General features: G+C 35.3%; 3 protein-coding genes across 6 annotated transcripts in view; 1 reads left to right on the forward strand and 2 right to left on the reverse strand.

Annotated features, from left to right (window-relative positions):
- LOC106134506 (CD63 antigen) overlaps positions 1-16,017 on the forward strand; it is a 515,731-nt gene that overhangs the window by 443,353 nt on the left and 56,361 nt on the right. The gene's annotated exons all lie outside the window — the stretch shown is intronic.
- Positions 1-16,017, reverse strand: part of LOC106141364 (uncharacterized) — a 382,952-nt gene that overhangs the window by 254,386 nt on the left and 112,549 nt on the right. The window contains exon 1 of one of the 4 annotated variants that reach the window (XM_060944444.1): positions 5,929-6,085. The exons of the other annotated variants lie outside the window; for them this stretch is intronic. Coding sequence (XP_060800427.1) covers positions 5,929-6,000 — 72 coding nt within the window. The 5' untranslated portion in view covers positions 6,001-6,085. Of the gene's footprint in view, positions 1-5,928; positions 6,086-16,017 lie in introns of those variants that run through there. 4 annotated transcript variants of the gene reach the window in all.
- LOC106137109 (putative acyl-CoA-binding protein) overlaps positions 1-16,017 on the reverse strand; it is a 347,495-nt gene that overhangs the window by 112,818 nt on the left and 218,660 nt on the right. The window lies entirely within an intron of this gene.

Genomic DNA, 16,017 nt, shown 5'->3' on the forward strand with positions numbered 1-16,017 from the left:
CATAAACAATGTCCTGCAAATGAAATCTTTTGTATGAATTTGTAGGCTAGGTCCCAAGTGAGGCGAGCGATGAGTGGGATCAACCCGGAATTAAACGGGACCCCGTGAAACCATAACGGTTGTGTTTTTGGAACAAGTTATGGGAGGAGAGCGATTTTAAAAAACTCTATTACCGTTAGTGCAGTTTGTTACCGCTTCTTTTGCACTACACGATTTGGGAGCGGCAGTAAACTTGGTTTTAAGTAATTTATTTGACGACAACCAATGTTGTGAAAGATATGACAATTATTAAGCGATATGAAGTATGAATCCCTTAATAATGAATAAAAATTTTGAATTTGAATTTGAACTTAAATAACAGTTTTTTTGGCCTAAGCCTACTTCTAAAAAAATGAACTTTTTATAATCACGTCTTTATACTTTACGAGTTAGAAAAAGCCAACAGTCCCGCAAAGACTGAAAAGCCACGTTCAGCTGTACGGATTAATAATGGATTCAAAAAGTTTTATTATAGTTTTAAAAAAGTTAACTAGTACTACAATATTCCAACATTCTGAAATTGTGACATGATAAAATATTACTTTATTCAAATATTTTAATCATGCCACACACATTGGAAAACATTCTTTGAAAAAACAATACTTAAAAAAAAAAACAACATTCTCTGCCCGCTTGTCGCTTATACTTCAAACGGGTAATAAGTTCAGCGCTCCCTCTTTCATCCATCATTAGTGGACAATGGCTAATCTAACGTGAGGGCACTCCATCAGAGTCCAGGTCGTAATTAACAAGAGATTACACCCCGAAGATATCATACCTGCCAGTGACTCCGAAATGAGTATGCATACGGTGCTTATAGATTAATTTGCGAGAAATTCAGTTTTTCACTAGTACAGTACATGAAGAAATAATAAATTTTAAGAACAATAACAGATATGCTATTTTTAATGCGACTTATAAAGAATGATAATAAAAGGCACACTATTAGATAATTAAATACATGGATCATATAAAAGAAATTTTCACAGTTATGAAATTCCTTGATAAATATGAAATTTCTTATGAAATAAAAGAAATAAATTCATTTATTTTTAGTCGTAGTTTTCATACTTTCTTTGAAAACTGATGAAATAAAATAAAAAAAAAACAAATATTAACTAGTTTAGAGTAATTAAATGTGTCGGAGAAAAATATATGTTAGGTGTAACAGTGCAGTTTTTAGAGACACAGATTATAGAATGTTCATAAAAGGCGGGAACTTTAAATATAAAAAGTTTTTGCATAGATGCAAATATGGTCATATTCCAATAAAAACGACTGAACCAAACTTGAATATAGTTCATTTTTCAATAAACATGAAGTTAGTTAATTAAATTTTTGAACCAAATAATCAGCTTACGTCACAAGCACGCAAACAAAAAATTAATTCATTCGAAATATTACATTAACTACGAAATAAACGCTTTTGCATTCAGTTTGTATGATGATACTTTCCAGCAGTTGTTTTATAATGCAATCGGGTATCGTTAAGAAAAAGATATTGCATTTAAACGATAGTAAAGTTTTCTTTTAAATCGTTTTAACACCACCACTCCTTTTGTAGTTTAAGTCGATTTTTAATGGAAATCGGTACCGCATTCGCAAGATAAGAAAAAGCATTTTCTCAAAAGACATGTTATTTAGATATAGGTACATATTACTTATGTGTAGGAAATTTCTCATAAACAGTATATAACAAAAAAAACAGTAATTTTGATAGTGAAATCTTGTACTTGAACGTAAAAGTCAATTATAGGAACGGTATTCAGATAAGACTTTTCTGAGCTATGGGTAAGCTAACTGTCGCCGTTCATGAATCTCAACGCGATCATTAAGTCATCTACATAGATATATGTATGTATGTATATATATATATATATATATAACATTAATTCACTTATCAAGTTATCTAGCAAAATTGAACTTCGAATCTGTGCCTATTGACTCCGTCTACCCCATAAGGGATAATAACGTAATTTTTTAATATGCATACATACATACAATGACGCCTCTTTCCCGGAGGGGTAGGTAGAGAGACTAGATCTGCATACTTCTTTTGCTTAATCCACATAGGTACAAAACTCTCTTCATGCAAAGTTGTCGGTTTCAGGTACTCTTCACCTTTTAACCCTTTCCCTCCTTACGGTACTTAGAAGTACCTCCACATTTTTCGTCTTATAACTTAAGTACGAAAACACTTTATGATAACTACAACTGACGATCCTTTCGAGTACCGTTTCCGTAAGCCAATCACAGAGCGTTTTTTGAATTACCGCGTAATGTTGCCGAAAAATTTGAACAGCGAGTTACAACTTGTCAAACTTTTCGTCACTTCGTTGTGCGGTGTAACTGGAAATGTTTTATAAATAGAATATCATAGGTAAGTGCTATTGTTTTTTACTATTTACGTTGTTTATATCATTAACTACATTTCTAAAAGCTGTTATAATGCATTATCACTTTATTTTATATGAATATTAGATAAAAACTGATGCGGACTTACAAGTACCGTCAGGTGAATTTAGTTTCAAAAATTATGGGTTTTCATAATACTTATACTCGATGAAGTGGATACTTTGTTTTATTATAGACGAATGTTTTTTAATTTTTATTATTGTTCTGAACTATTTGCTTATTGTTTTAGCTATTGAGATGGATATTACAAACAATTCTGCTCTAATTGAAGCCCTGCTATTAGAAGAGCTTCCGGACTGCAACGAAGAGTCTGATGCAGGTGTGTCCGATGATGAAGTAGAAAATCTTCAACTACCCTCACCAAGAGGCTTCGATGAGGTATTTGAAAAAGCTCTAGACAGTGTTTTCGCCGAAGTTCCGCAATCGTCGCCGTCAAATGAAGATGTATTAGAGTGTATTAGAGTGGAAGGTAGTTTACTTTGATAATTTTTTCTCGTCTGTTGCTTTGCTTGAGAAACTGAAAACTGAAAACACCTACGCATGTGGAACTATTCGAAGTAATAGAAAAGGACTGTCGGGAAATATGCTCGCTGATTCTCAAATGAAAAGGGGCGACAGTGATCATCGGTTTTCAAATTTAGAAATTGTATATTGGAAATGGAAGGATAACAGCGTGGTTCATTTAGTATCTAATTTTCATGGAAACCAAGAGGCAACTGTGTCACGTAAAGAAAAAATGGATCCAAGTCTGCCATTATATGCCCTGTAGCTGTCAAAGATTACAATAGTTATATGGGCGGCGTAGATACCGCTGATCGTTTGAGAGCCCTTTACTGTATAGATCACAAATCTCCGAAATGGTGGCACAGGTTGTTTTGGGGACTTCTGGATATCGCATTTGTCAATTCATATGTCATTCATGGACTTATAGTGGAACAGACTACCGTAAAAGATTTTCGACGCTCTGTTACTCAAGGCTTGATGTCAATGAAAGATGCTGGTCAGAAAAGAAAGACTTTACTGATAATACTGGGAAAGGCGGCCCTTCGAAACGGCGCAAATCTGACTATTCCACTATAAAAGACGTACGCTTGGGTAACAGAGGCATCCATTGGCCTACGTTCGTAGAGAACAGGGGAAGGTGTGAGGTTTGTAGTTTGAAGAAGATTCAATCGAAACCTCATAGTAAATGTTCGCATTGCAACGTGTTTTTGTGTCTAAATGAAAAGAAAAATTGTTTTGTTGAATACCACGAGGTTAATCAATAATTAAAAACTTATTAATTTAATTATTACTAAGTCATTATTGAATCTCATTACTTTTATAGTTTCTAACAAAGTTCCTAACATTGGGATAACACAAAGTTCCTGACGGTACTTTTAAGTCTAGGTCTTGGAAATAGTACTTCTAGGTATAATAAAAATCTAAAAAAAATATGTGCGTTTCCTTTTACCTACCTTAATATGGTAATAAAGTTCAAAAGCAGAAATTCGTTAAAAATCACTACCCCGGGGGGAAAGGGTTAATATGTGTGTGTTTAAAAAATTATCATACTACAGGATTGTGCGGAACCCGACACGCACTTGACCTTTTTTTCTTTCTCAATAGAAAATACACACAACATCAAAAACACATTAAATGAAATAGGGTGAGGAAGAAAGGGTATCCATTTTAGAGCAATTTATTTTATTCTAAACATCCCTTTGTTCTGTGCTTACCATTCGACCACTAGGCCGTGATTGATGGAATGTAGTTGAGATTTAAAGGTTATTTTGTCTATAGGTATAGCATTCTTAGCCCAATTGTCGCAAAATATTCAAATTATGGATAATGTACAAACAAGTTTTGATAAAATGATAAAAAAAAGATTAACGCAAAATTTTTAAATGCCTTTTGCCCAACCAACGTTCATACAAACATAGGTTACCCTAATATTTATAATGAAAAGTCTTGAAAATACTTTGAAAGGCCGTAGTATACCACTCTGTCAATACCTTCTGGTCAAAGCCTTTGAGCATTTAGGACATGATGAGAAACGACCTTTCTTTGATTGGTCTGGGTCTTGGATGTTTATCTATATAAAAATATAAATGTATTTATTTATTTATTATAAAATATAGTATCGTTGAGTTAGTATCTCGTAACACAAGTCTCGAACTTACTTCGAGGCTTACTCAATCTGTGTAATTTGTTCCGTATATATTTATTTTATTTATTATTTTCTACGTACTGCGCCAATGGCCTTTGTATTCTTTAATTTCCTCCCGCTATTAGGTTGACTGGAAGAGATTGCATTAGCGATAAGTCCGCCTTTGTACCTCATAACCTGTGTTCTTTTTTTTTCTGTTTTTCTTTATGCTTATGGTGCAATAAAAAGTTTATATAAATATCTACAATATATCTTTCTTCCCTTTCAGACCAGCGCGGAAGTAACCGACAATGACGCTTTGTAATAATCAAGATCTTCAAGATCATTTACGTGGCAATGACACCAATTTGGGTTAAATGGTCACTTGAACAGTTGATGCTTGATTACTCCTGACAATATGGCAGATGTGAGATTTCCGACAAACAGTCACGTCACGTCTTTATTTCTTACGGGGTAGACAGAGCCAACGGTTTTGGAAAGACTGTAATTACGCTAACGCTCAGCTATTTGAAATTTAAATAGTAAGCCAATCGCCTAATAGAAGTATGCAGTTTGTTACCGCTTCTTCTGCACTGACGCCTTGGAAGCGGCAGTAAACTTAGTTTTTAAGTAATTTATTTGACGTCAACCAAGTTGTAAACCATACGACAATTATTAAGCGATATGGAGGTATCCTATAATAATGAATAAAAATTTTGAATTTGAATTTGAATATCCTAAGTATAATATGCCTGTACCTTGGTTTATCTCTACGAACAACGCAGTAAGAGAAACAGGCTTCCAATCTTCTTAATTTTATTTCAATTCAAGAGGTCAAGAGTACCCGAAACCGCCGAGCTTGCATGAAAAGATTTATGAAAGTAGATGAAGCGAAGGAAGTATGCAGAGATCGTGGCAAGTGGAAAAATGTAGTCTCTGCCTACCCCTCCGGTAAAGAGGCGTGATTTAATGTATGTATGTATTTATTTCAATTCCTTCAAGGACATCAACGTGAACGCGGCTTTTGGGCCTCTTTCAAAACTATTGGCTCTTTCTATCACTTAATACAAAAAAAACGTTCGGAACCCAAGGTCCACCTAAACTAAGAGTCCACGTACAACCTTAGAAAAACTTAGAATTACTGGATATGAAACCAGTAAGTCTAAGCTGGAAACTGGAATATTCTTATTATCTCGAGTACATCATATATGTATATTAGTAAGCACTAAGGAAACTGGAATATTCTTATTATCTCGAGTACATCTTACAGGTTAGTTGTGCTTTATATGTTGTCAAAAAATGTGGAGAAGTTTTTATGTAATTAGCTAAATATTAATTCACTTTACCTTGTAATAATATCCATTATTGCTACTATTATAAGTGGGATAAGTCCCCGTGTACTTATTTTTGGTAAACATTATTCACAAACACATCAGTCATACAGTTAAAAGCACTAATTTATAATAATTAATTTGTACACTACACATACAACTGATTGTTTGTCAGTCGATGCGCAAACGCACACTACTGATTCTATAGCGGCTACAAAGCTAGAGTCAATTAATGAGCATAGAGTAATAAAAGTTATAGAAGAGGTCTTTAGATATTTTTAGGAGAGGAAAAGAGAAGTAAGTTATCGTGGTCAAAAGGTTAAGGTGCTCGGCTACAATTCGTAAGTAAAGCGCAGCACAAGTTCAAATTTTAATCTTACCTCGGCCATATATTAATGACTCTGTTCTTAGTTATGTACTAGTATTAGTTTGAGCGCTAACCGATGCTCTAACGGCGAAAGAGAACAGAGAAGTGACAAAACCAGCACATTCGAGAACTGGATGTATTACTATGATCCACAATGGGTTACGTTAGAATAGGATAGAATAGATTTATTTTCAAAATTGGATACAAGGTATCACTTATTGACGTCACATCACTTTAATCTAATTATAACTACTACCGCTTCCAAAGCGCATGTGTAGAAGAAGCGGCGGAACAAACTACACTGCAGCATTTTCATCGGACGTCAATATACAAATATAGATCTCTTAAATCTAAATCATGGACGAATGCACATTGTCTACATTAAAAAAAACATGAATGAATCAGTAGAACTAGTTATTTCAATACGAATAATTCCGTTCCGTTCCCCTGCAAAGATTTCGGAGGTCAGACGAGAGTCGCTTCGTGTACAAACCTTACTTACCTCAGGATCATGGTCACAAAGTGCACCCAGGGCTCCTCTCTAAAGAGATGAGAACGCAAACAGACCATGAAGAAGGCTTTTTTATGGCAAAACAAAAGAAAATAAGCGATTTCATTAGATTTCTTCAATTTGTCTTGTCCCCTGCCATCTCTCTAGACACCTTCTCCAACTCACAGTCTCCTTTACGCAATCAATCATTTACTTAACTTGGTTGCTTTATTTCATGGTCGTTAGCAATAAAAAAGTCTCGAATTGGACTAACAGTGGGTGGCCTAAGCACTAACTGTGTTTAGACAATGGCCAATATAAATAACCCACGCACTGAACAGACAACAAATGTAGCAAATTATTTAGGATCCACATCGATTGGATCAGAAAATGGACAGACTTTTTTACTGATTTTCATTTTTACGTCATGCACACCAGCAAAATTACGATCAAAACTCTCAAAGATATTATAAATTCCAATATATATTAACTATAAACACTTATAGGTATTTTCCTTGATAAAAATTCCAACGCCTTAAATACTTTTCTATATCCATTCTATACATATCAAAATATACTTAATGTCTCTTCTATTTCAATTCAGTATGTATGTTACTTTTTCGAAATAAGAACAATTTGTATTACATTATGATATTCTTAGCTCTGTGGAGTCAATGTCATATAAGACGAAATATTATAAATTTTACAAATAATCCGGTAAAAATGATTCGTGTATCCGAATTCATCTCATTTCGTTTAAAGAAATAAATAACACTAGTCTACAAGGTTCGGGCAACAGAACACTGACCTATATCACGATGTAGCACTAGCATTACTGATTACAAATATGCTTACCAAAATCTGTCTAGACGTCTGGTTTTTTTTTAAATATTTTTTTTTTATAATTTACCCGCATACAGGCTAAGATAAAAATGTAGATGATAGTCAACTATTTATTTGAGGGTATCTTTATAATTCATATGATATGATAGATAGACAAGTATAAAATGAGGGTATCTTTATTTTTCTTATGACACTACTACACAACAAATACTGGCTTTGCGTATTTTCTGTAATAACTTGGTTATATTTAAAATTTGTTATTAAAATGAGTGAAAATTCTGATTAAATAAGTTGTGTGAATTCCCCTGATACGTTTTGCTTCATTTGTGGCAATTTTACACCCGTAACTCAAAGGAGACCAGTAAGTGAGAATGTTAAAGTGATGTACGAAGCGTATTTCGGTTTTACAATTGGTCACCAAAATAAAAAATGGGCTCCTCATATTTGCTGCATTACTTGTGTTGCTAGTCTGAGAAAATGGATGACTGGCAAGCGTTCTTCGATGCCGTTTGCAATGCCAATGATGTGGCGTGAGCCTACTGATCACAGCTTGGACTGCTACTTTTGCTTAACTAAGACCAGTGGACATTCCAGGAAGACGAAAATCAATATTGTCTATCCTGATACTTCTTCATCTACAAGACCTGTTCCGCATGGCCAAGAATTTCCAATACCGGTTCCACCACTCGATATTGCTTCCACTAGTGCAGATTGTATCAGTAGTGCACCTTCAGCATTTGATCCAAATTTTGTGATAAGTACTAATGAACCCCACTTGATAAATCAAGCTGAACTTAACGATTTAGCCCGAGACCTTAACCTTACAAAAGAAAACGCTGAACTTTTGGGCTCCAGGTTACAACAATGGAATTTATTAGCAAAAGAAACAAAAATAAGTGTGTTTAGAGATCGTAACAAACATTTGTCTACGTTTTTTACTTCTGAAAACAATGTCTGCTTTTGTACAGATCCAGATAAACTAATAGAAAATTTAAATATTTCTCATCAGCCCAATGAGTGGAGATTGTTTATAGATTCCTCTAAATCGAGTCTTAAGGCGGTTTTGTTGCACAACGGAAATACAAAACCATCGATTCCTGTAGCTTACGCTTATAATATGAAGGAAACTTACGAAAATATGTCCCTTATCCTTAGATCTATAAACTATGATCGTTATAAATGGCAGCTATGTGGAGATTTAAAGGTCATAGCTTTGTTACTGGGTCTTCAGGGAGGTTTTACCAAATTTTGTTGCTTCCTTTGTCTCTGGGACAGCAGAGCAACTCAAAAGCATTACATTGTCAAAGAATGGCCTAATAGAGATTCTTTTGAACCAGGAAAAGAAAATATAAAATTTGTGCCACTTGTTGATCCCAAAAATGTTCTTCTGCCCCCTCTTCATATCAAGTTGGGACTAATAAAAAATTTTGTAAAAGCTCTGAACAAAGAAAGTACTGCTTTTCTATATTTAAAAAGCGTTTTTCCTAAATTGAGTGACGCTAAACTGAAAGAGGGTATTTTTGTGGGTCCGCAAATAAGAAAACTGATGAAAGATGAAGACTTCGAGAAAAAGTTAAATGACACCGAATTACAAGCTTGGAAGTCATTTCAAAATGTGGTCACAAACTTCTTAGGGAATAGAAAAGCAGAAAACTATAAAGAACTTATAGAAAATCTGCTGAAAAGCTACCAAAAAATGGGCTGTAGAATGTCGCTGAAAATTCATTTTTTGCACTCACATCTAAGTTTCTTCCCCGAAAATTTGGGAGCTGTGAGTGATGAGATGGGTGAAAGATTTCATCAAGACATTCTTACGATGGAAAAAAGATATCAGGGTCGATGGGACTCCGCAATGATGGGCGATTACTGTTGGTTCCTTACAAGAGAATCAGATTGCGAATATAAAAGAAAATCTCCACATTCAAAGGGAAAAACAACTTTAGAATAGATTATATACATTATTAATAATTTTATGTGTTTATTTTTTATTAATTACAATGATTTCTTGCTATTTTATATCTCGGTTTTTTATTTTTTCTGTAACAAATTGTACAATTAATAAACAAAAAAAAAAAAAAAAAACCTGACGTCTAGGCAAAATTCTAAGCTCAGATTCGAATTAAGCGTGGTCGTTTTACCTAGAATATCATACTCTGGTCTCTGTTGCTCTCCTTAACTTCAATTTTGTTGGGTAGTGTAATTATAGTTCCATTCTTGTTGATTTTGGTCACCCAGGTGACTTGCTATTAGGAACGTGATTTAAGGAATGAAGAGAGTGATAAATGTGGATGAAGCGAAGGAATTATGCAGAGATCGTGGCAAGTGGAAAGATGTAGTCTCTGCCTACTCCTCCGGGAAATAGGCGTGATTTTATGTATGTATGTATGTGATTTAAGAACACAAAAAATGTGGAATCTAATCAAAATCCAAATCAAAAAGTTCACATCGGCTCTCTGATATCCAAACTCACATTCTAATTATGAAAATACATACGTAATCCAACAACAACACACAGACAGACAAACGGATTACAACGTCAAAGGGCTCCATTTGCGAAATTTGTTTCTCCATTACACAAATTGGGTGCCACTGCACCCTAAGTGGTTGCGGATAGGGAGATTTTTTCTCTGGATTTTGGTGACTGGAAGTTATCGATGAAATCACTTAGGAAAGATGAAAGTTGTGCATTCATTCATATTATTGCGTCTTTATCCTTTGCGGGGTAGACAGAGACAGCAGTCTTGAAAGACTGACAGGTTCACCTTCAGTTGTTAAGTTTAATGATAGAATTGAGATTCAAATAATGACAGCTTGCTAGCGCATCGCCTTGCGCATTGCCAGAAGAATCCCAAGTTTATAAGCCTATCCCTTAGTCACATTTTACGACATCCATGGGAAGGCATGGAGTGGTCCTATTTATATACGGCACATGAAAGTCGTCGGTAAATTAAAATTAAAATTGGCTAGGTTTGGTCGGTCCACGTGCAAATGTGAGAGTCAATAACATTTTTTTTCTTTACCGAGTAAGTTTGAAGTTCAAAGTAAAAGCCTGTTAACTATGGAACCCTTAAAATATAAGTATATGGAACTTTTAACGCATAAACGAGATGTATGAAAAGAGAGATGTGAAGTAAAGATTGAAATCCATGGTTTTCGCTCTGCCTACCCCAAACGGAAAAAGGCATGTAAGTATAGCTACCATATTTTTGATTACTGCCAAAGACGTACCTATTTATCTTGTTAATTTTCAATGAATTTGACGGCCTCTGTGGCGCAGCGATAATACGCTTGTCTGTGACACCGGGTAAGGCATGATGAGAAACAAACTTTCTCTGATTAGTCTCGGTCTTGGATGTTTATCTATCTAAGTATTTATTATAAAATATAGTATCGTTGAGTTAGTATCTTGCAACACAAGTTTCGAACTTACTTCGAGGCTAATTCAATCTGTGTTATTTGTCCCGTATATGTATATTTTTTTATTTTAATTTAACGAATATTTTAAACCATTTAATGGTATAAGAAAAAAAGTGTGCAGATTATTATAAACTAGCAACTCGCCACGGCTTCGCCCGGGTAGATGTAAACCATTTTCCAAACATAGTGTCACTTTATTATACAGGTATATTAGCGATTAAATGAAAATTTTCAAGCCAAATTTCCATTGCACAATCTATAAATTGTATGACCATTTTTTTATACATTTAAGCGAAAAACTATTTTACAACCTGGCCCAAAGCCAGTTCCATGACGGAATTAATTACGGGACAACAGATGGCGCTATCGCAGGTGGCTGGTGGCACATAGGGTGGGCTGTTAGCCATAAAATTCAATTTTCGTGTAAACTACATGATAAAGAACAGACTATCGGAGGGGAGTTGCAAAAATAACATACATACATACATACATACATACATATAGTCACGTCTATATCCCTTACGGGATAGACAGAGCCTATAGTCCAGAAAAGACTGAATGGCCACGTTCAGCTGCTCGGCTTAATGATGGAATTGAGATCCAAATAGTGACAGGTTGCTAGCCCATCGCCTAAAAAAAGGATCGCAATTTTATAAGCCTATCCCTTAGTCGCCTTTTACGACATCTTTGGGAAAGAGATGGAGTGGTCTTATTCTTTTGCAAAAATAAATGGGACAAATTACACAGATTGAGTTAGTCTCGATGTAAGTTCGAGACTTGTGTTACGAGATACTAACTCAACGATACTATATTTTTATAATAAATACTTATATAGATAAACATCCAAGACCCAGGCCAATTAGTAAAAGTTCTTTTCTCATCATGCCCTGTTGTCACATCGCGATCACAGACACATATTTTTTTTTATTCTTAAAAACAAAGTTTACAAGGCTGACTGTACTGTGGTACTATATGCAAAAAAATACGATTTCAAATTGATTCTTCTTCCTCCTGGCTTTAGTCCCGGTTGCATCCTCACCGCTCTGGAGAGGAGCCCGGGGTAAGCCTTGGACCATGGATCCTTGATTGGGTGAGTCAGGTTTTTACACGAACTGACCAGTCTGACCTCCGCAACGTATACAGGTAAACGTAACCCGTATTGGATAACACACTTTGCAAATGAGTGTGAAGGGTACTACACATTAACTGTAATACCTACGTCTATATCCCTTGCGGAGAAAACGGAGCCAACAGTCTAGAAAAAACTGTTAGGCCACGTTCAGCTATTCTTTGGTTCAATGATAGGATTGAGATTTATAAACTAACAGGTTGCTAGCCCGTCGCCTAAAAGAAGAATCCCAAGCTTATATAGTTTCGCCTTTTACGACATCCATGGGAACGAGATGAAATGGTCCTATTCCTTTTTTTATTGGTGCCGGGAACCACACGACACACGCACGAAAGTAAAACTGAAAAATCTTGTTTAATTTCCACCCCTTGTAGCCTTTTACGACATCCATGAGAAAGAGACTGTCCTTTTGTAATAACAAACCTCGTATAGTCGAATCAGAGGCAGTAACCACTAACTAGCAAATATAACATTGTTCTTAGCTGGTTTTTACTGCAGTAACTCTGTCTTGGCACGGTTCCACCTGCAGCCATAAACCGAGATATCACGATTTCTATTCATTCGGCCGCGGTTACCTACCGCAGCGAAATTAGTTTAGATTGTATGACGTTTTCCGCTTTTTACCTAGACAAGGCATTGAAAACACTTAGCGCCAAAATATGCATAGTATTATCTCTTTATATTCCCGTATAAAAAAAAACACGAGAGTACCAAACACCCTATGTTCTTCTATATATATGTATATTATATTATATATACATATATGTATATATAGACTAAAAATACTAAGGAAAGGCTAATAACATTGAAAGCGAACTTTTGCGGTGGGCTAGCAAATTGTCACTATTTGAATCTCAATCCTATCATCAAGCCAAAAATCTAAACGTGGCTTTTCAGTCTTTTTAAGACTGTTGGCTCTGTCTGCCCCGCAAGGGTGACTTATGTAAGTAAGTATTTACCACAGAAACCATTGAAATAAAAATACCTTCAATGTATCAGGACTGCTCAAATTTTAATCAAAGCCGACAATCCAAACATAAAGGGCAATCTGTTAAACGACAGTTATCTACTTGATTGATTGGATTTGCATGAAAAAACAGGATGAATCCATCAAACCCGCTGGATGACAGGGATTTGGGAATTTGATGGGATGCTGTCTGATTTTTTGATGTGCCCGGGAAAGGGTAAAAATTAAATAGACACGCATGTCTTTCTGTGACAGGGTCGCAAGAGCCAATAAATAAATATATGATTTATCTTTGTATATGAATATCTATTGAATAGTCAAAAGGTTGTATTAGCTTGATGACTGATAGTATTAACAAATACAATAAAAAATAATTTATATTTTTTTTTTTGCTTCAGTCTTTATTCACTATTGTTTTTGATTTTTCTGTAACCACCTGGTTTTACCTACTGGATACAACGTGAACCAAAAGGCTAATGGATTTACTTAAGAGACATAAGTTTTTTTATTATAATTTATATATATGTTTATGAGAACGATTTTTATTGAATTCCTTCAGGTTGAAGATAATGTGTTCAATAAATTTGAAGAAGAAGAGCAAACAAGGCCTAAATGAATCGAACCCGTGGACTTGTATCATAGAGGTACGATATTTTTACCGCTATACCAAACAAGGGGTGCACTAAGTCAGATTTTCCGAAATTTTCACAGGAACGGAATCAAACGGATTTCTTAAGTGTATGCGGCAAGAGTTTACTAATTTAAGACGTATGTGATTTTGTATGTACATATGTTTGTAACGTTTTTCTCACTAAACTACCAGACCGATTTTGGTGATATTTGGCACAGAGTCAAACAAAACCTTCATAAGAATATAGGAATATATTTTTTCTTAAAAAATGCCACGAGAATAAGGCTAGTTAAACATGAAAGGAATTTTCGAAACGAAATCATTACTGCATTAAGTGTAACCTCTCTGAAATAGGTAGGTACAAATAACGTATGGTATCACTTTAGTTAATGTGCCTTCTCAATGATTATGGAGCAGACAAGCTCGGTTGATCTAATGGGGGTCGTCATTGCCTGCTTATGTTCATGAGATCTGGATGCACAGACAAACAATGGCTTTAATTATGAAGACGGATAAACTTAATACGTTCGTACATACATTACAATGCAAAACGCCATAATTATCAAGAAGTCTAAATAGACGAACTTGCATAAGGAAACTGATGTATAAGAAGCGAAAGGGAGTTAAAAAGAGCAGTCTTTGTCCACCCCTCCGAAATGGGGGCGTGATTATATTATATTATTACTTACGGGGTATACAGAGCCTGATGGTGTTTGCACGTGACCCATTTGCAGCTGAATAGCTCAATGACAGAATGATTCAGATCGTGACAGGTTGCTAGCCCATCGCATATAAGAAGAATCCTATGTTTAAAAGCTTATCCCTTAGTCGCCTTTTACGACATCCATGGGAACGAGATGGAGTGGTCCTATTCCTTTTTTATCAGTGCCGGTAACCACACGGCACTATGGAAGCATAGAACATAAAATATAAATAAAACATATACATACGAAATATTAATTTTATTTAGTATGCCAGGGCATATTTCCGGCGTCGTGTCTGTCTGCTTCGCATCGGGCAACTCACTTTTCGTTAAACACAAATCCGTCACCGATTTCTGAATAGCCACCGATCGGGGTCTGAATCCAATGCGTTTCTCTCTTGCGTCCAGGAGTATGAAAATGATGAAGAGCGCAAAGAGAAATAAGTACACGAGCCGATGATGATCTTCCAAAAACGTAACCAAGATGGACGCCACATTCATCATGATATAACAAAAACAATCTTGACAATAAACTGTTAAATGAGAACACCACTCGATTAGTTCCATTGGATAATTTTAAAAAACACGCTGAAAATTTTCCCAAAACATAATATGTCGCTTCGCTTGATTTATTGTCGAATGAGTTTTTTTTTAATTTTATGGGATGACACATCCCATAGACAGTTTGTTTATAATGATACTCAATGTTTGTTTGTTGATTTTGGAACGCCACGTCACAGATAATGTATCGTTATTGAAAAGGTGCTTCAGTGCTCTGTACCTTAATGTTTTATAAAAAAGTATGTTGATATGTATGTATTTAGATCACTAGCTGTCGTCAGCGGCTCCACCCGCGATAAATATCTTTGTTCGTACTCCGCACTAAAATTTCATGAAGATCGGTTCAATGGTTTAGACGTGAAAAACTGACTAACAAACACACTTTCAACATTTATTAACTATTTCGCCATGCGTGTAAAAGGTTGCAAAGTTATAGCTCCATTACTTTAAAACCACGTACACCTACACTTGATTTACAAATAAATGAATATGAATATTATTAGTATTGTATGGATTTTGCATAGTCCTGAAAGAATAACGTATAATTCGATTTTCTAACAGCTGAACGTGGCCTATCAGTCTTTCAAGACTGCAGGCTCTGACTACCCCGCAAGGGATATGGACGTGATTATGTGAATAAGTAATTTTTTTCATGCAGAAAGCTTATTAAAAAAAATTGTCGTGTGGTTCCCGGCACCAATAGAAAAAAGAATAGGACCACTCCATCTCTTTCCTATGGATGTCGTAAAAGGCGACTAAGGGATAGATTTATAAACTTGAGATTCTCCTTTTAGGCGATGGGCTAGCAACCTGTCACTATTTGAATCTCAATTCTATCTTAAAGCCAAATAGCTGAACGTGGCCTGTCAGTCTTGAAAAGACTGTTGGCTCTGTCTACCCCGCAAGGGATATAGACGTGATTATATGTATGTAGTGAAACTTGGTGCCAAAGATAGTCCCAAATATACCAATAGCGATAACAGAACAGCGCGCCTA

The sequence above is a fragment of the Amyelois transitella genome, chromosome 5 (assembly GCF_032362555.1).
Source record: "Amyelois transitella isolate CPQ chromosome 5, ilAmyTran1.1, whole genome shotgun sequence".
NCBI lineage: Eukaryota > Metazoa > Arthropoda > Insecta > Lepidoptera > Pyralidae > Amyelois > Amyelois transitella.